This window comes from Protomyces lactucae-debilis (genome assembly GCF_002105105.1).
Source record: "Protomyces lactucae-debilis strain 12-1054 chromosome Unknown BCR37scaffold_4, whole genome shotgun sequence".
Classification (NCBI taxonomy): domain Eukaryota; kingdom Fungi; phylum Ascomycota; class Taphrinomycetes; order Taphrinales; family Protomycetaceae; genus Protomyces; species Protomyces lactucae-debilis.
In genome coordinates, this window is record NW_024467996.1 from 637,522 (window position 1) to 659,569 (window position 22,048).

At 51.5% G+C, this 22,048-nt stretch overlaps 13 protein-coding genes across 13 annotated transcripts; 7 read left to right on the top strand and 6 right to left on the bottom strand.

The window, feature by feature from the left end:
• Window positions 1-59: 59 nt before the first annotated feature.
• Window positions 60-962, top strand: BCR37DRAFT_377463 (HSP20-like chaperone). The gene has a single exon (XM_040868834.1). The coding sequence runs from the start codon at window positions 167-169 to the stop codon at window positions 563-565; it is 399 nt and encodes a 132-aa protein (XP_040727235.1). The 5' UTR covers window positions 60-166; the 3' UTR covers window positions 566-962.
• On the top strand, window positions 686-844 carry BCR37DRAFT_377465 (uncharacterized protein; the record flags this gene model as incomplete). The annotated part of the gene is made up of 1 exon (XM_040868835.1): window positions 686-844. The coding sequence occupies one exon, from the start codon at window positions 686-688 to the stop codon at window positions 842-844; it is 159 nt and encodes a 52-aa protein (XP_040727236.1).
• Window positions 963-1,001: 39 nt separating the features above from the next.
• Window positions 1,002-2,177, bottom strand: BCR37DRAFT_377468 (putative vacuolar ATP synthase 22 kDa proteolipid subunit). The gene is made up of 5 exons (XM_040868836.1): window positions 2,063-2,177; window positions 1,959-2,011; window positions 1,874-1,919; window positions 1,442-1,814; window positions 1,002-1,390 (listed from the first exon to the last, which is right to left on the bottom strand). The coding sequence occupies exons 1-5, from the start codon at window positions 2,098-2,100 to the stop codon at window positions 1,307-1,309; spliced, it is 594 nt and encodes a 197-aa protein (XP_040727237.1). The 5' UTR covers window positions 2,101-2,177; the 3' UTR covers window positions 1,002-1,306.
• A 189-nt stretch (window positions 2,178-2,366) lies between these two features.
• BCR37DRAFT_344393 (translation protein SH3-like domain-containing protein) lies at window positions 2,367-2,800 on the top strand (the record flags this gene model as incomplete). The annotated part of the gene is made up of 2 exons (XM_040867560.1): window positions 2,367-2,702; window positions 2,753-2,800. The coding sequence occupies 2 exons, from the start codon at window positions 2,367-2,369 to the stop codon at window positions 2,798-2,800; spliced, it is 384 nt and encodes a 127-aa protein (XP_040727238.1).
• Window positions 2,801-3,000: 200 nt separating this feature from the next.
• On the bottom strand, window positions 3,001-4,309 carry BCR37DRAFT_377472 (uncharacterized protein). The gene is made up of 2 exons (XM_040868837.1): window positions 4,087-4,309; window positions 3,001-4,047 (listed from the first exon to the last, which is right to left on the bottom strand). The coding sequence occupies exons 1-2, from the start codon at window positions 4,143-4,145 to the stop codon at window positions 3,084-3,086; spliced, it is 1,023 nt and encodes a 340-aa protein (XP_040727239.1). The 5' UTR covers window positions 4,146-4,309; the 3' UTR covers window positions 3,001-3,083.
• A 44-nt stretch (window positions 4,310-4,353) lies between these two features.
• BCR37DRAFT_377474 (uncharacterized protein) lies at window positions 4,354-5,213 on the bottom strand. Its single transcript, XM_040868838.1, has one exon. The coding sequence runs from the start codon at window positions 5,056-5,058 to the stop codon at window positions 4,423-4,425; it is 636 nt and encodes a 211-aa protein (XP_040727240.1). The 5' UTR covers window positions 5,059-5,213; the 3' UTR covers window positions 4,354-4,422.
• Window positions 5,144-7,464, top strand: BCR37DRAFT_249223 (uncharacterized protein). The gene has a single exon (XM_040866608.1). It carries the CDS (start codon window positions 5,218-5,220, stop codon window positions 7,231-7,233), a length of 2,016 nt encoding a protein of 671 aa, XP_040727241.1. The 5' UTR covers window positions 5,144-5,217; the 3' UTR covers window positions 7,234-7,464.
• Window positions 7,465-10,345: 2,881 nt separating this feature from the next.
• On the top strand, window positions 10,346-11,104 carry BCR37DRAFT_333128 (uncharacterized protein; the record flags this gene model as incomplete). Its single annotated transcript, XM_040867086.1, has 2 exons — window positions 10,346-10,461; window positions 10,597-11,104. Coding segments are annotated over 2 exons (624 nt in total), but the record flags the coding sequence as incomplete, so codon positions are not given.
• Window positions 11,007-11,901, bottom strand: BCR37DRAFT_377477 (uncharacterized protein). Its single transcript, XM_040868839.1, has 2 exons — window positions 11,563-11,901; window positions 11,007-11,523 (listed from the first exon to the last, which is right to left on the bottom strand). The coding sequence occupies exons 1-2, from the start codon at window positions 11,743-11,745 to the stop codon at window positions 11,107-11,109; spliced, it is 600 nt and encodes a 199-aa protein (XP_040727243.1). The 5' UTR covers window positions 11,746-11,901; the 3' UTR covers window positions 11,007-11,106.
• Window positions 11,902-12,050: 149 nt separating this feature from the next.
• On the top strand, window positions 12,051-15,093 carry BCR37DRAFT_391518 (uncharacterized protein; the record flags this gene model as incomplete). The annotated part of the gene is made up of 7 exons (XM_040871021.1): window positions 12,051-12,437; window positions 12,474-13,354; window positions 13,403-13,802; window positions 13,845-13,923; window positions 13,973-14,100; window positions 14,138-14,328; window positions 14,370-15,093. The coding sequence occupies 7 exons, from the start codon at window positions 12,051-12,053 to the stop codon at window positions 15,091-15,093; spliced, it is 2,790 nt and encodes a 929-aa protein (XP_040727244.1).
• An 8-nt stretch (window positions 15,094-15,101) lies between these two features.
• On the bottom strand, window positions 15,102-17,898 carry BCR37DRAFT_377483 (uncharacterized protein). The gene has a single exon (XM_040868840.1). The coding sequence runs from the start codon at window positions 17,650-17,652 to the stop codon at window positions 15,274-15,276; it is 2,379 nt and encodes a 792-aa protein (XP_040727245.1). The 5' UTR covers window positions 17,653-17,898; the 3' UTR covers window positions 15,102-15,273.
• Window positions 17,899-17,961: 63 nt separating this feature from the next.
• BCR37DRAFT_377485 (UNC-like C-terminal-domain-containing protein) lies at window positions 17,962-20,601 on the top strand. The gene has a single exon (XM_040868841.1). It carries the CDS (start codon window positions 18,089-18,091, stop codon window positions 20,510-20,512), a length of 2,424 nt encoding a protein of 807 aa, XP_040727246.1. The 5' UTR covers window positions 17,962-18,088; the 3' UTR covers window positions 20,513-20,601.
• Window positions 20,272-21,822, bottom strand: BCR37DRAFT_377486 (Argonaute siRNA chaperone complex subunit Arb1-domain-containing protein). Its single transcript, XM_040868842.1, has 6 exons — window positions 21,707-21,822; window positions 21,465-21,666; window positions 21,292-21,423; window positions 21,119-21,253; window positions 20,682-21,079; window positions 20,272-20,639 (listed from the first exon to the last, which is right to left on the bottom strand). The coding sequence occupies exons 2-6, from the start codon at window positions 21,641-21,643 to the stop codon at window positions 20,539-20,541; spliced, it is 945 nt and encodes a 314-aa protein (XP_040727247.1). The 5' UTR covers window positions 21,644-21,666; window positions 21,707-21,822; the 3' UTR covers window positions 20,272-20,538.
• Window positions 21,823-22,048: the final 226 nt, after the last annotated feature.

The following is a 22,048-nucleotide window of genomic DNA, read 5'->3' on the forward strand; positions in this document are numbered from 1 at the left end:
GAATGCTTCCTTCCACCGTGTTCGAAAATTGGGAAGAGACCTCGAGCTCATCGCATCCACCACCAACCTACCAAGACACCTCGAGAGACGCAGGAGATTGCACAGATGGCACAGGCACAGGTTCCAGAAGTCCGATGGGCACAGTACGTGGCTCCCTCATTGATAAATGCGGCTAACCTTGACAAGACGCTCAAACGAAAGCGAACACGACAAAAATGTCCTCTATGTGACAGTTGTCTGCCCCGATATTGAGGATCCCAAGATTTCCATTGAATCAAAGAGCCTCAAGGTGCATGGCAAGGACAAGCACGGCAAGGAGTACGCTCTGGACCTTGAGTTCTTTGCAGAAGTGGAGGCAGAGGCCACCAAGCAACGGCACACGGGTCTTAACCTCTTCTTCATCTTTCAAAAGAAGGAGGACAAGGCTGAGTTTTGGCCAAGACTGACGAGCTCCAAGGCCAAGCAGCACAACATCAGGACCGACTTTGACAAGTGGGTTGATGAGGACGAGCAGGATGAAGCTCTGGAAATGCGTAAGATTTCAACCATCGCTTCAGCAGACTAACAAGACACAGCCGACATGGGTGCAGGAGGCGGTATGGGCCAGCCCGACTTGGCCAGCATGATGGGCGGCGGTGGCGGCCTCGACTTTTCCAAGCTTGCTGGAATGGAAGGTATGGGCGGTATGCAGGGTCTTGCTGGTGGCGACGGCGGCGAGCAACCAGACTTTGCCAAGATGATGGCCGACATGCAAGGCTCTGCTCCCTCTGGACAGCTGCCAGAAGGCGACTCGGATGACGAGGAGGAGTTGCCTGCGTTGTCTGAAGTCAAAGATGACAAGTGAGAGTTACAAGCTTGCAGACATTCATAAAACATGAAAATTGAACTATCTCAAGGAGCGGATGGCGGTTTGATGGCCATGCTAGTATGATGATGCTACGTACTCTAAGATGATAAGTGCGAGCTTTTGTGATGCTGGAAGAAGGTCAGACAATTTTGAAGGACTGGATAAGAACGCTTACTCGCTACATGTTCTGGAGAGATTGCTCTGCATGATGCACATTGTAGTCACGGACCTATGTGCGAAATGTCAACCTTCATGGACATTCTTTGTGTGAGATGTCAAGTTGGCCTTCTATGTGAGGATGGCGTTGCTGAGGTGCACAAGTGTATGAGGCCAAGCATCATGAAAGCATGCATGACCCAGCCTTACCTCTCATCATTGTTCTCGACTTGAATGGCGTCCACAATCGAATGGGCTCGACCAGCAGAGCACACCTACAATCGAAGCCCTCTGTCCGACTCCCTACGCAAACTCGCTTGCTTTGCCAGTGACGAGGAGGCCTATAATCAAACCGAAAAGGCCGATCACACTAGCGAAAATCTCAATCTTATGGAATGTTAGCTGTGCCGTTGCGTTTCTTGAGGTATGTCAGCTTACCACGAGCACTTTGACGAAAAGACTGGGATCTTGCGCGTCCGCGAGGGCCGCACTGGAGCCCGTGATGCCGACAGCGACGCCACATGCAAGGTTGCAGAAGCCGACGGTGAGACCGCCCCAGAAAAGAGAGTAGCCTGTGAAGAAGTTGGCCTTTGTATATAGATCTGGCCCTGAGACTGCGGCCAATTTTGAGGTAAAGACGATGGACATGATGAGTCCGTAGATGCCGACGACTTCACAAAAGATGATGGAGATGAGGTTCTTCGTTGTGATTCTCGATGCGCGCACACCGCCACCGAGTATACTTGATCCTGTGATGAAAATGCCCCATCCTGCCCCAATGACACTAAGACCTATGCACATGGCGCATCCACTGCCGGGACGTTAGCGATAGATTCCTGGCTGCCAAGCGATAGAGCAGAGGGCACATACATGAGTCCCCAGGCGTAGGGCGATGTCTCTGTAAGGAATTTGCCGACTATCGTTAGCATAGCTTCCACACTCTATAGTACAATACCATCGAATGCTTCTCCGTCGCCAGTCAGAATCATGTAGAGCCCTACGAGCAGCCTGGACCTGCATTAGCATGTGTGAAGGCGCAATAGGGTGAGCGGGCAGTACAGGAAGGCAGTGAGCCATGACGCGAGTGCGCGGAACATGGCTGCGAGTGGAGGAACTTGCTCCGGGGGTGTGGAGGTGTGTTCTTGCTGTCCTGGCTGCTAGTAGATGTCTAGATTACAACCTATAAGCTCCAGTATAGTCGATGCGTACTTGATGGCGCGTGAGAAGCAGCACGTGACATACTCTAACCCCATCCGTCATTCTGCAGTCACGGAGGAAGAAAACACAAAAAGGAAGCAGACTCAGCACTACACCAGCAGGTACTAGACTACTACCGCACAAGACATACGCATCCATCACCACCATGAAGGTCTCACACGATGTCACAAGCTCACGCAGGAAGCAGAGGAAGCAGCACTTCGCAGCTCCCTCCTCAGAGCGCAGAATCAGGATGAGCGCACCCCTCTCCAAGGAAATGCGCACAAAGTTTGCTGTCAAGTCCCTCCCTATCCGCATCAACGACGAGGTCAAGGTCACACGCGGATCACACAAGGGCAAGGAGGGCAAGGTTGTTTCTGTCTACCGCAAGAAGTACGTGATTCACATTGAGCGCGTCACAAGGGAGAAGGTCAACGGTGCATCCGTCCCAGTCGGTGTCGATGCCTCCAAGGTCGAGATCACCAATGTTGCGACAAACAAGGTATGCTAGCTGCGAAAGCATTCGAAGCACAAGAGACTAACTATTGACAGGACCGCAGCGATTTGATTGTCCGCAAGGGTGGCAAGGCCGAGAAGTAAAGTGTTGTCTTTGCTGCGTAAAGCATCGTGACCCTCTCATGCCTTTCACACTCCTCCATCTACCAGGGCGTCCATGTCGTGCGTTGGACGGAAGATGACCCTGCTCCCCTTCACAGCCATTCTCGCACTCCATACAATCTTGGAAGTTGCACCGAATGCACACCAGCATCAGCCTAGATGACATGTATATGATCAATCTATGCACCACCTGAATCGCTTGATCACAATGACCTTGACAATAATATCTGCTCCAATGAATGCTATGCTGATTGAGAGGCGAGGCTCATTGATCCCCGTTTGTACTACCCACCACAGAGGCATCCTCCTCCTCTGAACTCGCCTCTCCGTCGCTCTCCGACTCGTCATCACTGCCGCGCTGCCGGAACTCGGTAATGTCAAACTCTTCATCCTCTTCATCCTCATATTCATCCAAGGGTTTGTACGCAAACACCTCGCGACCCGAGAGACCTGTGAGCTTGCCTGCCATCCGTCGCTGCTCCTTCTGCTTAATCTCCTCATTGACAATGGCCTCCTTCTTGGCCACACGTTCATTCTTCCATTTCGTAAAAGACTCGAGCGTTACGGGCGTCTTGGTGCCTGTAATCTTGTGCCGCTCCGTTTCGAGGAACTCTTCGATGGAGATGACGGCCTTCTCCTCCTTCTTCTTGTCCTTGGATTTGAGCACAAAGCCCGGTGGCAAAGAGTGCCGGTACTGACACTGGTCACCGCCATTCGGACAGATCCAGAACCAACCATACTTTTGTGTCTCGACAGCCTCCAGGAAGAACTTGCAGACAATGTCGGTTGTGGTCTTTGGATTACCGGCCTTGGACAAGACGACACTCCGCAGCTTCTCCTCGTCCCACTTGTCCATTGTATCGTCCACTTTTTCTTGATCACGCGCATCTGTGTAGAGATCCTTCTTGGTTGCCTTGCGCCCGACATCCGGGTCGTGACTGAACTTGCACCGGGCGCCTTTATCGCATTTGCCAATCTTGAAGAATTGGCAGAGGACGGTCTTTGGGTCCACGCCAAAGGGTACTTTCTGTGTGGGCAGAACAACATTGAAGAGGTCTGCATCGAGCTCCTTTCTCGCCTGGGCGTCCTTCTTCTTGGCCTCTACTGCTTTGCGCCTCTCCTCTTCCGCCTTCTTCAGCTTTGGGTTACCGGCATCGGCCACCTGCTGCTTGACCTTGGCCACCTCCTTTTGTACTTTAGATGATTTGTTTTTGTTCTTCAAGCCAAAGCTGTTGTCAGGACTGTTCAGTTAGGCTAGGATCACATACGTCTTGTCCTCCTTGACCTTGGAGCCCTTCTTTTCCGCTTGCACGCCTTTGGGAGCCATCTTGACGAGGTTTGAGTGCGCTCGCTGTGTCAATTGCGTATGCCCCGCTGTTGCTTCAGGATTGTTCGCCCCTTGCTGATTATCGCTGAGCTTCTACTCACTAGCAAATCAAGAGGCCTGGAGCAGCAGACGAGCGTTGATGAGAGAGTCGTTTGATGGAGTCGAGTGCCGTCGTCGCCCTTTCCAATTTTATTCGCACAGTCAGACCAGGGGAGGACACGGGAGTTGATAGACTACAGAGATTATGGGCAGAGTACAGAGCATTGCTGGATCACTTCTAGAGAGCAAGACCGCCTGCAAGGGCTGCAGCAGCCAGCACCACAAAGACACCGAGCCGCGACTCGCCCGCTGCGTGGTAACGTGGATGAGCGCCTGAATTGACGGAAGCGCTTGTGCTGGCTGTTGTGGATGGCCGCAGTGTGACAATCTGGACGGCCGTACTGGTTTGGCGAGCGCGGGTAACACCATTGACGACGACCACGGATGTGATGGGATCGAGAGGGACGATGGACGAGGAGGATGAAGAGGACGATGAGCTGCTGCTGCTGGAGGCTGAGGAGGAAGAGGAGCTCGACGAAGAGGAGCTGCTCGAGCGAGAGCTGCTGGTGAGCCTGGAGCTCGAGGAAAGGGTCGAGGAAGAAGATGATCGGGTACTCGAAGTAGAGCTGCGCAAACTGCTGCTCGACGATTCGCTCGAAGTAGACGGGTCTGCACTTAGCGTGCTTGCTTGCGTAGGGGAGGCCGGGGCCAGTGTTGAAGAGCCTGCGCCTGCCGGGAACTGTGTGCCTGCTCCGCCGACACCAGGTGTGAAGAAGGAAGTGATGGTGACGACGATTTGGCGCCTATCTAGAGGTGCTTCATTGTGTGCTGCTGCTGCCGCCGTTGCGAGGAGGGAGAGGAGGGAGATGCGCATTAAGAGTGATTATAGTACAAGTAGTCGAGCTGTTGAGTAGAAGTGAAGGTGGTACAAGTAACAAGGGTCTGGTTGTACAGTGAAGTTCCTTGGCACCACAAGACAGCTACTCTACACTGTCACTACTACAACCTCATAGAAGCATGCAGACCGCGTAGAATGGCAGACATGGGCATACACGCACAAGGCAGCTACCGCACACGCGCACTCCACTACCTGAAATCAAACATAGACAGCCGCAACTCAGCACGGCAGCAACTCGCTGCAACCCGTACATTCGGCAGCACCCCAACCCTCCTAGATGAAGCAGGCGCATATGAAGCACCTACCAAGAAGGAGTGCTACATATTTCCAACCTACGCCAAACGGCACTATCTCGACGCAGGACGCGAAAGGCTCGCCATTCACGTCAATGTCCATGGATGGGTCTTTACACCTGCGATACCAGGCGCATCCAGGCGCAATCGCTATACAATGCTCCTCGCACGATCTCTCGCTGGACTGCCCAATATGCCAGAGCCAAAGCGCGTCAGTACAGACCCGTTAGATGGTGTCACAGAATCCCCATCCATGCGCTCGACACTTGGCCGGTCTGCCGGCAGGTGGTTCAAGCGCAGTGCAAGCGATTCAGACAGCAGTGATAGCGATCTGGATTATAGACCTCCTTCTCCAACCACAACGGCCGGCAAGCTCAATTTTGAGCCTCCGCCGCGAGCCGACACAGATGCCTCACTCGAAACAACCAGCTCAACAAGCTCCAAATTCGATCAATTATCTGATCTTGATCTACGCATATGCCACGACAATCTCAACCTGCGGATGGGCCCGTTTCTTGCTCGCTCAGAAGTGGGTAGACTCATCAAGTTGCGTTTGCGGATAGGTTCTCATCATGAAAGTATTCATGAATTGCACACCCGTGACAATGGCCATTTCAAATCTCGCATTGCACTGCCGCTCGATGCGCAACATCACAACGAGGACCTTGTTCACGTCTCTGTTGTGGAAGACCCAGAGATCAGCGCTGCTGCAGAAGTGCCCATCATTGGCGACGTTGGCATTACCGTCATTAGTGACATGGACGACACCATCAAGCACACAGGCATCACCGAAGGTGTACGGGCGGCTTTTCGCAATGCCTTCGTCAGGGAACACGAACATGTCGAAGTGGACGGCGTTCGTCGTTGGTACAAGACTCTCAAGGAAGCCGGATGTGCCTTGTCTTATGTCTCAAATGCACCCTGGCAGCTCTGGCCGTCCCTCTCGAAATTTCTTGAAGCTGCAGGCCTTCCTTCAGGCTCTGTCACCCTCAAAGAGTACACCGGTGGCATGCTGCAAAGCATCTGGGAACCAGCAGCAGAAAAGAAGCGCGCCAATGTACAAAAGATCATGGAAGAATTCCCACAGCGCAAGTTTCTGCTCATTGGTGACTCGGGCGAACAAGACATTGAGCTCTACTCTGAACTTGCAGCAAGTGGTTTTGCTAAACAAATCCTCGGCATCTTCATTCGGGATGTGTCTTCCTCTGGCCAAGCTTCAACAACAGGCCTCTCCGGCGAAGACTTTTTCACTTCAGGAGCTCTGGACGACGAAATTGATGTACGAACTGCTCCCACTGAACCTGAACCCCCGAAACTCCCACAGCGCAAAGCCGTCAGTCTGATTGATCTTTCTGACCCTACGCCTCTCGAGCCATCAAATCATATGCAAGACTTGCTCAGTCTGCACTCCTCCAGCTCCACACAAAAGGCGCCTGTCAGCCAAGGAGAGACTTCCGCACCAGAGAGAAAGAAGCCAGAGGTGCCACCAAAGCCCACTTCTTTGAAACACCTGACCAAGCAGGTAGAGGAAAAAGTGGTTGATAAGGTTGAGCAAGAGCGCGCTAAAAGACCCATCCTTCAACGCGATGCAAGCAGCAGCTCTCTCTTGTCTGGTCTGACAGGTCGAACACGAAAAGCTGGAGCAGGAGTTGTCAATCAAATCTCAAGCACTTATTATGGACAACGTGGAGTCAATGAACAGCTTCGCCGCAATGAAGCCTGGCAGCGTCGAGTCGAGCGAGCAAGATCATTACTGCCTAGCCACATCAAGCTATATATCTGGAAGACGGGTGCAGATGCGGAGCACCACAGCGTCGAGCTCATTCGCAAGAATCAGCGAAATCGACCTGCTGATTGAGAGGGCTGGTTGTCGAGCACGGTGAACCATTCCTGTCGTCTACTCGGCGCCTCGAGCTGGACAACCTTTCGCGGCACTCCTTCGAGCCTTTGCCCATCCACCAGATCCCATCCATCTTGCCAGCCCGGATGGTGCGTCAGCGCTTGTAGCTCATCTAGAGATTGCACGAGATCGCGCTGCGCTTTCGCCGTCTGCACACGATCAGCCATCGATGGGCTGGACCACGAGACGTCGTTAAAGTTGTAGGAAACGGGTGGTGCCGCTTTACGTTTCGGCTGCTTGCCCCGAGGCCCACTCAACGGGGTCAGCTTCCTCTCCTTGTGCGTATTACTTGGCGGCATCGGACCATACATTGAACCTAGACTCGACCGGGAAGAGTTGACGCTTGATACAGACAAGGCTCGCTTCCTAGACGCAGTCTTGACAACGCGGTACCGGTGTTGTTCCAACTGCTCGGCAGATTCATAGTGCTTTCCGCAGTGTGCTTCGGGGCACGCAAAGCGTTCGAGGCGGAGGTGTTCGCCTAGATGCGACTCCCAAGAGGCACGCGTCGGCAGTGGTCGCTTGAATGTACACCCTGCCCATTGACATGTATACTCATTTAGAGTAGACTTTTTGAGATGAGCCTTACGACAATGCTTGACCAAATTCTCGAAGCTGTGCAAGACGGCGCCGCATTTTATCCATGCGCATGGCCAAGAAGCAAACTTGACCGATTCGGACATCTTGAGAGGGCCTGTGTTGGAGCTGTTGTCACTTGATGCTCGCCGGCGGTGCTCGTCTGTTGAGGATAGATCCTCCTGTCGCCAACCTCCCTGATTCCGCTTCAGGAGGGAGCGTGAACGTCTGATATAAACGACCAGCCGGCGTCTGTGGCGTGGCTCCTCTTCGTCGGCTGCATCATTGAAAATAGCAGGCACGGCAAATTCACCAGCGTCGCTTTCTCCGTCGGATTCGTGTTCCGGGTCGACGGATTTTGTGGGTGCTCTGGAAGTTTGACCTTGCAAAGCGTGTTTGTTTGGCAATGTGCTTGTGGTTGACATACCAAGTTGGTCTGCTGAAGCCGCCACTGGCTTGCTAGGCACTCCTGCGGTCTGATTTCGCTTAAGGGCGCTCTCTGTCTCGCGTCCATCGATCGCTCGACTGGTTTTGGGTGGAGACTCCAGACTTTGATTTAAGGTAGACGAAATGCCTTTTTGTGATGTGACAGTGCTGCTAATCGCCACTGATGGTTCAACTTGCGGATTGGCACCTGGCTGCGGCAACGAAGTGTTTGATTCTCCCTTCAAAGATTCACGCGTGGCATCAGGCATTGGCAGGACCCCTTGTGTACTCTCCAGCTTTGACTTTGTCAAGCTCGACACGTCCGTCAAAGAGGTTTCTGATTGTCCAAATGTAGCTGCGGGAGTCTCCTTATTTGTTGGGCCTCGTGTTGGTGAAAGCACTTTGGCCTTGGATTCGGGACGCATGTCGTCAGTGGTCGACTGAGTGATTAGCTGAGGTGCTGCTACTACCGACTCCTCTGGGATAAGCTTAGATGGAGGCTTGACATTCGTCTCAGAGGCAGGCGTCATTTGCGAAACAATTGCTTGAGGCGTGATCGCTGCTTGAGTTGCAGATGCCGGCAAAGATACGCCAGCCTGCCCTTGTTGAGTATGCGCATTGTGCATCTGACCGACAGAAACAGGTCGAGGCGAGGGTCTCGAGGATTTACCTGGTCCTGAATTAGAAACGACAGCGAAAACTGCACTTTTACTGTAGTCACCGCCCACATCACTAACGCGTTTAGCGAATAGCATATACTTGTTGAACACATTGATGGGCTGTACTGGCGTCGTTTCAGGGTCTGGCGGGTCAATAGTATCCCAGAATGAGCCTTTCATTGAGCAAGACTTCGGCAGGCGACGCTCCAGAGAGGAATTGAGACGCAAGTTCTGTAGACGGCCAGCTGCAAGCAAAACAGAGAGGCCCAGGATCGAAGGCTTCTTCGCCTGTGGTCTTTTCCTCTGCTGCAGTGCGGTAGTGACAGTCGCGACAGTAGGCGCTGGGCAATTCTGGCTGCTACTTGGCACTGATGGTGCGTTATTGGTCTTGAGAAGTAAGCTGTCATCTAACGGAGTTGGCCCGGCTGAAGTACTGGACGCTTGTTGTTGAGGGGGCCAAGGACCTGCCACATTGCTCTGCTTAATCATACTTGAAATTGGCGCAGAAGATGCATCGACATGACCATTTCCAGGCGATATTGCTTGAAGACGCCCTGTCGCGTGCTGTTGAGAATATTTGGAAGTGTCAGCAACTGCTGCTCTTCCTACAGGAACATCTTCCTTCGGCACATCAAGAACTTGTTTACTCAATGGAACGATCCGATCCATAGCACGACGATCGAAATCGAAACGCTGCTCAAAATACCTGGGCCATAGTGTTGGCCACATGCGCCCAAGCTCGTTCAGCAAAATCGGCAGTATTCTCAGTGAAGCGTCTGAAGCAGACACGCCATAAGTTATCCGACGATTTTCGGATAGAAACCTGGCAAGAGCAGGAAGGGCAGCCAAGTTGAGGCGCACTGCGTTCAGACGCCCTGTCGTGTGTCCGGTCGAGCTCGTATGCGCTATGTGCTCCTGCAAGATCCTTGCGAGACCGGCATCGCGTTCTTCTTCCTGCCGCCCAGGACGAGGCGGTTCCTGCAGCGGAGCGGCTTGAATAATCTGTTGCTGAAGTGACTGTGACTGTAGCTGCGGCTGCACTTGAGATGGCGCAGATGTTTGTGTCGCATCCACTGCTTGTGTTGACGGTTGCTCTTTGTATTGATAGTGGACAGCGTATCCCTTGGGCCTCTGATAGCCATACATAGGAGCACACTCTACTGCAGGCTTGCGCCTCAAGAAGACATGATCCGGTCTTCAAGCTAGCGCACTGAGGGTTTGTCGTTGGCGTCTGTTCTGAACGCGTCTGAAACATCTCGTCTGAAAAGCGACATCCCAGAATATTGCACAACGAAGATATCCACTTGATATTACTTCGGCGCTTGACCATCGCAGCATCGGGCTTTGCTGTTAGCTTCTCGGTAAGAGCCGACTTAGACTCGCCATCCACGATGGAAGCAAGCCGGCCAACTGTCGCAGCTGCAAAATACACTGAAGATGATAGCGACATCGACCTTGCAGCGCTGAGTGAAGAAGATTTTGAGCTTGAGTCAGATGCAGAACCTGCTGCAGAGAAGGAGCTTTCGTTTGCAGAGCAACGTAGAGCGCTGAACAGTGGCCCGCACGACCGCAAATTGCCAACAAGAATCAAGAGTGCACCTGCATCGCACGTCCACGTCAACGAACCAGGAGCACCAGAGGCTTCGCGCAAGCGGAAAAGGGACAACAAGCACGCTCCAATGGAGGTCTCTTCCAAGAAGCCCGTCTCTCGAGCACGAGAAGCTGTCGAGACATTTAAATGCGAAAGGCGTGATCCTCGATTTGACCAAAAAGGGGCCACCACCAACGCACCTGAGGAGACTGCGCTTCGTCACAAGTACGCCTTTCTGGCCGACTACCGTCAAGATGAGATGAGAATATTGCAAGCGTCGATCAAAAAGGAAAAGGATGTGTCAGCGAAAGCAAAGCTTGAGAAGACGCTCTCATCGATGCAGTCCAAGCTGCAAGCAGTGCAGGAGCATGATCGTCGACAAAAGGCGGTATCGAAGCACAACGCTCAGCAAAGAGAAGCAGCGAAAGCCGGCAAGACGCCGTATTACCTAAAGGAGGCCGATAAACAAGCTCTTTACCTCAAGGACAAGTTTGAGAATATGAAGGATTCGGCCTCGCTGTCTACATATCTGCAGAAAAAGCGCAAGAGAAGGAGTCAGAAAGACCGTCGTCAACTGGGCTAGTCCTCAGCTGTGGTTATTGGTCTTGTCATTGGTCTCAGCGAATTGAAATGAGCCCCGAGAGAATACATGTGCTGATAGCGAGCAAGAGACAGCTTAGTTTCATGCTTTCCTTCGTATACCAAGTCGTCTCCTGCTGCTTGGACAACACTCACTGAGACCTCAAACTTACGAGCCAAGGCGAGTATTTCCATTTCTCCGCCCCAACGCGCCGTTTCCTCTATCTCTTTAGCGTATGCCTCAACTGTGACTGGCTCCCCTGCTTCGAACTGCAGGAAGGGCGAAAAGTCGTCAGAATGCTCTCGGATAAAGGAAGCTGTCTGCTTCCTCAACTCTTTATAGTCCACCTGGAGATTACGATGCAGGCCAAGTTGGTCTGCAAATGCAGAATAGAGGCAATGTCCATCAGCTTTGATCTACAGTCAGTCTATTGTTCATAGCTTGGTCATGCCTACATCAAACTCTTCCAGAGAACGAGCCTTGACTTTGGAGGCCACTTTCGAAGCTTCTATTGATTTGTGATCCGGCATGGCTGATACTTCCTCACGAGCTTCTTGTCTTTGAGCTTCCATGGCCTCTGCTCTGCGCTGCAGGCGCGCCTTGGCCTTGTTGACCCTCTTCCCAGATTGCTCGCTCATGTTTGACTCGATGAAGCAGAGATCAGCTTAGCAGACTAGAGCAGCGATCGATTCTGAATCGCTAGAAATGAGCTGGAGACAAGTATGAACAGCTCAGCTGATTGGATTCCTAGCAATATGTGTGGTCACAGGCCCGGGTCCGGGTCCGGTTGGCTGTGAAGCTTCAGGGTCAAACTACGACAGTCCACTACATAATTCCACAGTACTCCTCATACACTTTTCTGAAGCTATTCAACTCTTGCGGCTGCGTCTCTGAGCTTTCTATTCTATCATTGCGGTTCAAGAGTGCTTGTTTCTACCGGGCAATGCCAAACATGCAAGCGGAAGGTGCGGAAGAGACACTCTTCCAGTTGGTCAATGACAAGCTCGTGACCTCTCCTCAATGCATACCGGATGCATTCAAAAGCTTGGCAGCTGATCAATTGGAGCGTTTTAGGCTGCGCTGCTCGGAAGCTCTCTTGCTGAACGAAGCTCTATGGATCGACTGGTTAAGTGATTGGCAAGACATGGACGCTGATACACTGTTGGGACTTCACTCACTCTCAGTCCAGCATGGAAAGTCACCCAAACTCTGGCTCATGTTTCTAGACTTCCTCGACTTCAATGCAAATGAGTTGTCATCTTGTACGCCTGGCGATATCGATACGATGTACGAGAATGCAGTAAACAGTACAGCCTTTCTCATCGACAGTGTATGATCCTGCATTTTCTTACTCTGCTAATATCAGAGTCAAAGTATTTGGATCCGCTACTGGAGACGCTTGCTCGACAAAGCGTCAGATGACCCCGAACCGGAAGAGGTGAAACAACTTGAGGAAGTCTTCATGTTGCGGCTTTCGCAACCCCATTTGACCCTGGGAGAGACCTTCAGCGACTTTTCTTCATTTGTCACCAAATACGACAACTCGAACTACGAGGATCTGCTCAGTCGCGCCAGTATCACGTTCGCTATTGCTAAAAAAGCCTTGATGGAAAGGCAAGATCATGAACGGATGCTAAAGCAGACTGATGGTTCTCTTCAAGCGTATCTTGCCTATCTCACATGGCAATGCGAGCAACCTCTAAAGAGCGACTACTTTGTGCATCTTGGCATCGCCCTATTGGAGCGTTCGCTAAATGCCCATCCATACGATGCTAGAATCTGGGAGCAAGGCATCGTTTTGTATCAGAAACTCTCGTCAAGCTGCGACCTGGACACTCAATTGAGTTTTGCGCAGAGAGCTGTCGCCATGTGTCCAAGCTATGCGCTCTTCTGGGGCTTCCTAGCCAAATGCATTGCGCAAAGCTCTCGAGCTGGCGGAGACACAACAAACAAAATATGGCAGGCTTTCGATAATGCTCTATCCATTCGAGCAATTCGCTCAAGCCTCAACGAGTTCAATGAACTTGTATCAGCTGCCTATTTGGCCTTGCGACATTGTGAAGCCGAAGAAACCCCTGTGCCAAGAAGACCCGTGCGCTTGTTAGAAGTCGCGTGCAAGAAAGTGTCAAAAATCGGGCACGACCAAGGTTTCTTGCTGCATCGATTGCTCATTAGCGAATATACGAGGCAAGGCAAGGTCGAGCTTGCATCCAAAATTTGGAAAAGTCTGGCCCGCACCCATTCATCGTATGCCATGTATTGGCTGACTCGTTACCAATGGGACAAACATCATAGTCCTAGCAGCAGTGCTTTCACTGTGCTCAAGTCGGGATCACTTGAGGCTCAAGATGCACCCCAGCTCTTGCACGATGCTTTGCTCTGTCACGCCCTCGAAAGTGGATCGGTCGAGGCTTTCGCCAAAGCTTCGGCTGTAGTCAAAAAGGCAAACAGTCTTCTGGCCGTCAATCTGAGGGCTGATAGTGAGAGAGTCGCTGCTTCAAATGATGAGCTTGCCAGTGTCCGGACAATCGACAAGCGAAAAGCTTCCAGTGAAGACATAAGTCAGGAGGCACCTTTCAAGAAGCACAAGCTGGATGTGGACAACAATAAGAGGCATCGAGAATTCAAAACCATCATTGTGCAGACTTTTGTCCCGGCGATAGACCAGTCTCGGCTCAGAGAACTGACAAAAGAGGTCCGCTCCGTCCAAAGCATCTCGCAATCGCTGACCATTCAGATGGGAGAAATCATTGATATCAAGACACTCACCAACGACGATCGTGGCTTGTTTTACCTCGAGTATGACAGAGAGATTGGTAAGCAAAGGACGGTCGAGGATGTCGCTTACTCTAGATATAAAGCAAGCCGAGAAGTACTTGGGGCCGATATTGACTCAAGGCGGCAGCGTCACAAGCGCATCGGGTACGGCGCTGTTTGTTACAAACTTTCCACCGACATTCAACTCCGACGCACTTGCAAATATTTTCGGCGATGTAAGAGCCCATGACACAAGGCAATGACTAACTTCAGGTGGGACCTGTACTGGATGTACGTTTACCGAGTCTTGCCTACAACCAATCTCGACGATTTGCGTACGTTCAGATGACAAGTCAAGCTGATGCTACGAGCGCACTGAGCAAGGATGGTATGTCGATTGATGGTGTGACCTTATCAGTGCAGATTTCTGACCCTTCGAAACGAACGTCTCGTCAGAACAAAACGTATAATATCTTTCCCCAAGCCCTGCTAACTATGTTCTTAGCCGCCACGAATTATTCGTCAAAGGAGTTTCCTGGTCTGCAACAATGGACGACGTCAAACAGCTTTTCGAGCGACATGGTGAAGTGGAACAGGTAAGAATGCCATCAACCTTCTCCACCAAGCACCATGATGGCATTGCCTTTGTTGCATTCAAGGAAGCTGAAGGGGCAACAGCTGCCCTCGCATTGAACGGTCACGAATTTCACGGGCGAGCGCTGGAGGTCCAGCATGCAACATCTCAGCGAGATAGTTCTACTGGGCGAAAAAACGATCGATCGAGGGCTAAACAAAAAAGTATGAAGGCGATAGCCCTCTTGAATCTGGCAGACACTGTCAATAAGATTTACCTTGCCGAAGTTTGTACCCAGTATGGTACAGTCCATCACGTTGAGCTTCGCCCAGATCATGGGGGTGCAATCATCGAATTCGTGGATGCAGCATCTGCAGGCAAGGCTGCTCTTGCTCTTGAAGGTCGAGTGTTTGACAACAAAGCGGTCCACGTTGGCCAAGTTTCTGAGCTTCTGCAAACGTCAAATCCTCAGCATCATGATAAAACTGTCATGCTCCCGTCGTCGATTGGAAGGAGGAAGAAACCACTGGTAGCGGTCCGTCCCTTGCAATCCTTGGGCACAAGTCTAGAATTGGCCAGCCACGCACGCGATCAACCTTCTGCCAAGACCAAGGGTCAAGATTATTTCCGAGAATTGATGGAGAAGAAAAGCTGATTTGTGCCAAGCTCAGTAGCTTACAAAGACTAATTTATACTGATCTCTATGCAAAGCTCACATCAAGTGCTTACTTCACCTTCGTCAGCCTCCAAATTCTGGAGGATGTCCTCAGACGCGAGTGCTACCTCGTCGCGGTCACGTCTATCGTGCCTCGCGGCTTCATCCCATATTCTGATATTAGCAAGGAAAGAGAAGAGAGGGGACAAACCTCTGAAAATATATTCGCAGACTTCGAATGCCGCGCACGTAACCCGCGTCATGAACTTCTGGATGCGCCGGAGGTCTGGGGTCCGAGTTGAAGCCAGACTCGGCGGTGATGCAGTTGGCGAAGTCTACAATTTTGATGCGGATTTCCGGAGGAGTAGGTATTTGTCGCTGTGCAGTCGGCTGGTCAGCTCTTGCTTTCGAGAATTCTTCTTCCTCAGCGGTCTCTCCGTCGTACAAAAGGAGCAGACTGCTAGCATAGAGGCGATATCCCTTGAGTCCCTTCACTATATCCTCCAGAGCAGCGAGCTTGGTGAGAATTCTGGGAATGTGGTGCACAAGAACGCCACCTCCTTCTTCAACACTACGGCCATCGTGAAGGAAGCTTGTGAGGGAGTCTTGGAATTCACGACCAGCTTTGAGATCCCTGCCGTAATACTTATCTTGGAATGTGGACATCCTTTTTTTTTTGTTCCAAACTTGCATGCCACATATCCTAACACCAAGCTCACGCGAGGTTGTCATTGCACACTTCTTGCGCTGGGACTTGCGCTTTGCTTCCGTTGCCTGCGTGCCATACTGTCTAGTGCCCATCTTCAGGTCGAGTACACACGGTCGATTCATACCTTTAGTCAAGTCTTCGATCAGAATGAAGCGTTGTATGCGCGTATGGACGCCACCTGGCATATTGTCGCCCTCCTGTCGTTTCAGCTCTTCCATGCGCCTATCTCTGTCTCGCTCAGCGCACTTCTGCGACCAAGTCAACTTTGCCTTTTCAAAAGTGGGCAACTCAATCTTGCCAGAATCTTCCGGGGGGTCCGTCTGGTTGACAGGGCCTGAGTTAGCGACATTGGGCCGAGTAAAAAGGGGCTCTAGTCCAGGCGCGCGATCGGGTACAGGTTTACCAGTCAGATCCCCTGACCGGGTCCATTCAGATATTGAGTCAAGATCCATCTCGTCCATTGCGAAGACTGAAACGTCGTCGTCGACGTCGGTTTTGGCATTGTCATCTAGGCGACTCAATGGCGAAGGGCAATTGATCTTTTGGGACGGCGAATTTCGGTTGCTAACTGAGCTTTTGTGCGCGTCAAGCGATGAGCCAAATCTTTCTTGGGTATCGACTTGATCTGCTAGTCGAGAAAGGAGGCCGCTAGAGTACCGACGGCGTAGCTTCGAATCCTCTTCAAAGTTGTTTTCGTTCATGCTTGAGAGAGAAGCTGAACTTGGCAGTGTCCTAAGCTGAGAGAGCTGCTGATGGCGCCCGGATCTGCGAGGAGATGACAAATTTGAATCAAACGCAAGTCCATGATGCGGAATCTCGCCAGTGCTTCGATGCACACCGGATCGTCGACCGTGTCTCGAGCGATGGAAAGGCGCAAATACTTCGCGTAGTACATCTTCTTGAAGTTTCCGGTTGACTGTGGTTGCGCCGATATTTCCAGCGACGACAGCTTGAGTAGCTCCTGCTTTTGCCAGCATGTTTCTTGGAAAAATGTGCCTATTTTGAGCGAAGGCAACCTCTGGTGCAGGCGTCAACGGCTGCGACGACTGATCCGACGCGCCAGAGATTGTGTCGCGATGAGTGACATTGAGTACGCCGATATACTTTGGCATGAACGGAAGTAGCTCTGGGTGCTTCTCCTCGATCGTTTCATAAAATTCATTCTCATTATTCGCCAAAGGTTTGCAGACTGCACGCTCAGAGAAGCGAAAGATTGGATTATGCCCGCCTACCTGATGTTTGAATGGTTTGAGAGACACCACACCGGGAACACGTCCATGACCTATGCTCCATTCGATGTCGTCGTTGTGTGCGTCGGCCTCTACTTGGTCAGCGACTTCAGTGTCGCTATATAGGTCCAACGCCTCAACTTCACTCTCAAATCCAGCGATCTGAGGGGAAAGGGGATCTCGCTCTCCGTTCAATGCATCTGTTGCTTTATCAGGAGATGTGCTTGGACGTTGCTCTGGCTGTGCAGAAAAAGGAAGGAACGAAGACGCAACAGATTTCCGTCTGATGGGAGATGTAGTAAAGACTGGCGGGGTCATGGGCGGAGAAGCCAGGTCCACCAAGGGAAGAAAACTTCGCACATGTGCCTTGAACTCTGCTGTTGTGGTAGTGGATACATGGTCTGCTGAACACGGGGAACGCATAGCACCGAGTTCCAGCTCGTGCGCATCATTGACACTGCGCGGTAGCTCATCGTCAGTGACGGCTTGCGAGCTCTGCAATCGAGCGTCCCGGCGCACTTGCGCGACATCTACTGGTTCCTTCGAGCTGTGTTTGAAGACCTGCAATCTGTCTGAGGCTTTGCGACTCGATCGCGCGGGCTCATCAGATGAAATTGTCATGGCGTCATTCGTTATGCCCTTGCTTATGCGCCTTGCAGTCGCTGTGCCCGAGGCGGCCGTCTTGGGAGTGGATCAAGGGCGAGTGTACAAGTGGCGCTATCGTGGACCGCAAGAAGGTGTCGGCTAGCGAGAATGGATGAAGGAGGTGCGAATGATAGAGCAGAGTATGCCGTAAGTCTGGTTGCTGCGGCTGCTGCTGTGCGCCAATGGAGTCTGTCTAGTTGGATGCTGGTAGCTCAGCTGTTGGTGGTTCAATGCCGTCAGCAGCAGAAGCAGAATTCAGGCGAAACAAAGAACACGAACCAGCAACAAACACAACCACAGCACAAAGGGCGAGGGGCAGGTCTGCTGCTACTGCTACAAGTAGTGCTTCTACTGCTACAAGTACTGCCAGTGCACTGCGCACCCGCATCACAATAACCATCCACCACGCGACATGTTCACACCCGCAGGGGCGAAAAGCCGAGCAGCTGCGCGTCCAGCGCGTATCAGGTCGCGTCTGAGCGAGGGTGTACCAGCCGCCCTGCCAGTTGTCGGTGGTCCCCCGTCGTACTCATACGGGTCTCCCAGTGCGCGCAAACCTACCCAGGTCGGTTCGAGAAATAACAGCGACTCGATTGCCGGAGCATTCAACGCAGCTATCCGCGAGTCAGAGTACTCCGTGCATCTCCCTTCGATGGACTTGGACGGTGACGAAAGTGCAGAGCAAGATACCAGTCATGAGTATTCAAGGGCATCTGCCTCGTCCAAGTCTATTGCCGTTGAGGACATTGAAGCGTCAATTAATCGGCGTCGCTCTCTGCGCAGCAGCAGTCGGTCAATCGGCCGTGGCAGTCCCTCAATTATCTCGGAGCAAGACTTCGAGGACCGCACAGCAGAGATAGACACGACCACGCATGTCTCATTCGACTACGAGCTATCTCAGTCATCCGCTGAGGAGGACTTGGATGATGACGCTCTGTTGGGTCAACTCGGCATGGCCAAGAAGGAGAGCCAATTCAACAGCGGTCATGTCGGCGTTGTTCTGGCCGATGAGGATATGGGTGACCTGCAAAGTCAGTCGATGTCCAGTACATCAATTTACGATCGAGCGATGCAACACTACACAGATCTACGAACCAATGCGCCTATGTCTATCAGAAGGCTCAGGCGCAATTCAGATTGGAGACATTTCGCCATCCTCGGGTGTCTGCTCTTGCTCCCACTCTACTTCATGCTCCCGGAGTTGCAGCTCAGTCCCTATCGACGCAATCCTCTCAGCATTAGCAACTCTGGTATTGTGCCGGAGACGCCATTTGAATTTGGGCAACGTCTTGTATCGCTGGAAGCGGCGGTCGTACAGCTGCAAACAGAGTATGCCCGATTGGCAGATCAGGGCACGCAGAATCGAAAAGACCAAGCGATCTTACTTTCAAGCTCAAGTTCATTGGCAACGGGCGTTGGAGATACTCAAACCAAGCTTCAACAGATGTCTCATGATCTCAAGGCTATTCAGGCGCGTCTGTTGGAAGATGAGAGGCGCACAGGAAGGACTGCTGATACGCTGCAACAACTGCAAGCTGGAGTCTCTTCACTGGAGAAGAAGCTTTCACAACAGCAGCAAGAACTTGCGAATTACATACGCTCAGGTGCACACCTCTACAAAGATGTAGACAGTCTCAAATTTAACCTGGAAGAGCAGAAAAAGGCCGTTCACTTCCTCAATCTGCAGCGCGAAGGAGATTCTAAAAAGCTGCACAATGAGCTTCTCAAGACCTTCGACTCCATCTTGCCGGCAAGGCTGCCAGTCTACTTGAAGCCGGGTGGCGACTTGTTCATTGATCCGAAATTTTGGACTCTGCTCCAGGCAGCGCGAACAGCCGACATCAACCAGACTGCAACGTTCGCTGAGACTTTACTTGCTCACAGAGATGAGCTGAAGACATTCATCAAACAGTCATTGCAAAGCTTTGCAGAGGACAATGATGGCTTGATCGTATCAAAACCTCAGTTCTTAAGTCTCCTGACGGATGAATTGAAAACTTTCAAAACGAGCCTGGATACAAGAATGCATCAACTAGCTGAGACTGTTGACACGGCGCATCAGCTCGCTAGCGACGCCTCCTCAAAATCTGATCGAGTAATTTCTGCATCATCAGCGCAGCGAAATGACTCAAAATCCACGAGCGCTGAAGCGATTGACTACCTCGTTTCGGAAGCGCTATTGAAACATTCAATAGACGTTATCGACAAGCCTGACTATGCGGCATACAATGCTGGCGGTCGTGTCAATCCATTCCTGACATCCCCAACATACATGCACAGTCCGAGGGCATTGCTTCAGAGAGTGGTCTCAGGCGTACTCCCTGGCGTAGGAAGCATTCGGTCGCACCCACCAGCCGTCGCGATTCATCCATCTACAAAGGTCGGCATGTGTTGGGCGTTTCCCGGTACGCAGGGATCTCTGGCGATCAAATTGAGCCTTCCCATCACCTTGACTGATATTGTCGTGGAGCATGTTCATCCTGACATTGCACATGACGCATCGAGTGCACCTCGCACCATCGAAATCTGGGCCCATCTCACGGACAGTGCTGACGACATCGTTTCAGGCTCGCGCGTCATGAAAGCTGCACCGGCCAGTGGTTTTGTTCACGTCATGGATATCGAATACAATGTTTATCACGGCACACAGGCTGCGCAAATTTTCACGGTTCCTCCACGATTGCGACAGCCTGGCGTTTTCGCAGACCAGGTTCTGTTCAGAGTCAATTCAAATTGGGGTAACCCCGACTACACATGCATTTATCGTGTGCGAGCTATAGGAATGCCTGGCAAGGTGAATGCTGCTGGGAGTTTTCGAGACGACGAATCGCTGTAGTAACTCTGTTCACCTGTGGCGGCATTTTAGCATTTGATGTAGTAAGCTGGCCAAGTCCTTGTCACGTTGTCCACGAACCACCAGTCGACACCTGGTATTGCAGGTTGAATGAATGTTGCTTCAATTTCTGCAAGCATTAGCGCCTGCTCGAATTACAGGTAGGTCTTACTTTGGCCGATGTAGCAGTATTGGTTGATGCTCGATGTCAAAAGCATCACCTTCATCTCTGCCCATGCATGGCTTGCCTCTTCCTCATCACTCTCAGAGTGTTCAGGTGGCGTCCAAAGCTCCGTGATGGCGAAGCTGATAGTATCATTGGCATACATCAGCTGCTTGATTGACACAATAGCCAGTCGTTTTTGATGTGCGCCCAGTGCATCTGTATCATCCAACGCCATTGGCAGAAGTTGTCTCACGAACGCAAGAGCTGCATTCCTTTCTGCATATTTGGGAAGTTTGAAGTCAGGAAGCCAAGGGTTCTTTGCTGGTAAGCCGTGATACATGCCACCAAACAAACTTGATAGAGCGACACCGAGGTCATCAGGAATATTCATAGAGAGCAATTTGCTATCATTAGCTTGACGCTGAGGCGACATGGTGCATTACTTCTTGCTCATTTGCACAGAAGCCGAGCGGCCAATCTGAATGGCAGCATCAAGCTGTGAACTCAGCTCTGGTAGCACATTGTGCCTCAACAGATAAAGGAGAAAATTGTTGACGATCAATGGAGCATCGCGAAGCCTTTGGTCAGTATGTTCGAATGAATCTTGCCTCAATACCTTTCCACTGTAGACTGACCGGCCGCAGATTCGCACCTACCAGACATGAAGGCACGAGAGCAATACTCAAAGTCGAGGTTGTCGCTTGATATTATTCGAGTTTCATCTAATTCATCAGATTGTTCTTGACCGCTGTTGATCAGTACGATGTTGACGATTGCGAGATGGCTTACGCAGTTCCCGTTTGAAGGCCCGAGAATGAAAGATATGCGTCAAAGACAGCTTTCAACCATGGTAGGGCGTCTAAACGTCTCGCTCCATAGAATCGACTGACAGCCAGCTGAATGCGCTCGAGGATTGGCACGTCAGTACGATACAGTTCTAGCTCAATTTTCGCTTCTTCTGCACGCATAGGAACGTCCGCAAAAAACTCTTCTGTCTGGTCAGCTTGACCAGTAAGTATTGGCGGTCCAACCAAAGCCTGAAGCAGAAGGTGCTAGATATGGCATTTTGGCTTTCGTAGCCTTAGAAAGCTTCTTCTTCTTTTTCTTTGCGTTTTCCGGCATCTCTCCTGCGTTTGTAGTTCAAAAGCAAGTATGCCGAGCTCGAAGGATGGCTATGAAGCTTAAACAAGGTTGTTGTCACGATTTGGAAATCTGAGCAGACTGTATATCGTTGGCAACTTTTTGCAGCGCGGGTGGCAAAGTCAGATGGACATGCTACACCATGCAGCCCCGCTGAGCAGGATAGATCGGCCGAGAAAAACTGCCTGTGCAATACAAATGCATGAATCCGAACATGTTCAGTAAGAGGTGCA

Bases quoted from the DNA above. Each gene is read 5' to 3' on its own strand.
- BCR37DRAFT_377474 (XM_040868838.1), bottom strand. From the start codon at position 5,058: ATGCGCATCTCCCTCCTCTCCCTCCTCGCAACGGCGGCAGCAGCAGCA.
- BCR37DRAFT_377486 (XM_040868842.1), bottom strand. From the start codon at position 21,643: ATGCGTGCAGAAGAAGCGAAAATTGAGCTAGAACTGTATCGTACTGAC. The intron at 21,424-21,464 runs GTAAGCCATCTC...ACTGATCAACAG, and splicing joins GGCCTTCAAACGGGAACTGC to CGGTCAAGAACAATCTGATG. The intron at 21,080-21,118 runs GTAATGCACCAT...AGCTAATGATAG, and splicing joins TCTGTGCAAATGAGCAAGAA to CAAATTGCTCTCTATGAATA.
- BCR37DRAFT_377472 (XM_040868837.1), bottom strand. From the start codon at position 4,145: ATGGCTCCCAAAGGCGTGCAAGCGGAAAAGAAGGGCTCCAAGGTCAAG. The intron at 4,048-4,086 runs GTATGTGATCCT...TCCTGACAACAG, and splicing joins AAGGTCAAGGAGGACAAGAC to CTTTGGCTTGAAGAACAAAA.
- BCR37DRAFT_249223 (XM_040866608.1), top strand. From the start codon at position 5,218: ATGGCAGACATGGGCATACACGCACAAGGCAGCTACCGCACACGCGCA.
- BCR37DRAFT_377485 (XM_040868841.1), top strand. From the start codon at position 18,089: ATGTTCACACCCGCAGGGGCGAAAAGCCGAGCAGCTGCGCGTCCAGCG.
- BCR37DRAFT_377463 (XM_040868834.1), top strand. From the start codon at position 167: ATGCGGCTAACCTTGACAAGACGCTCAAACGAAAGCGAACACGACAAA.
- BCR37DRAFT_377468 (XM_040868836.1), bottom strand. From the start codon at position 2,100: ATGTTCCGCGCACTCGCGTCATGGCTCACTGCCTTCCT. The intron at 2,012-2,062 runs GTACTGCCCGCT...ATGCAGGTCCAG, and splicing joins TCATGGCTCACTGCCTTCCT to GCTGCTCGTAGGGCTCTACA. The intron at 1,920-1,958 runs GTATTGTACTAT...TGCTAACGATAG, and splicing joins CGACGGAGAAGCATTCGATG to TCGGCAAATTCCTTACAGAG.
- BCR37DRAFT_377477 (XM_040868839.1), bottom strand. From the start codon at position 11,745: ATGAGCGAGCAATCTGGGAAGAGGGTCAACAAGGCCAAGGCGCGCCTG. The intron at 11,524-11,562 runs GTAGGCATGACC...GACTGACTGTAG, and splicing joins GTTCTCTGGAAGAGTTTGAT to ATCAAAGCTGATGGACATTG.
- BCR37DRAFT_377483 (XM_040868840.1), bottom strand. From the start codon at position 17,652: ATGACAATTTCATCTGATGAGCCCGCGCGATCGAGTCGCAAAGCCTCA.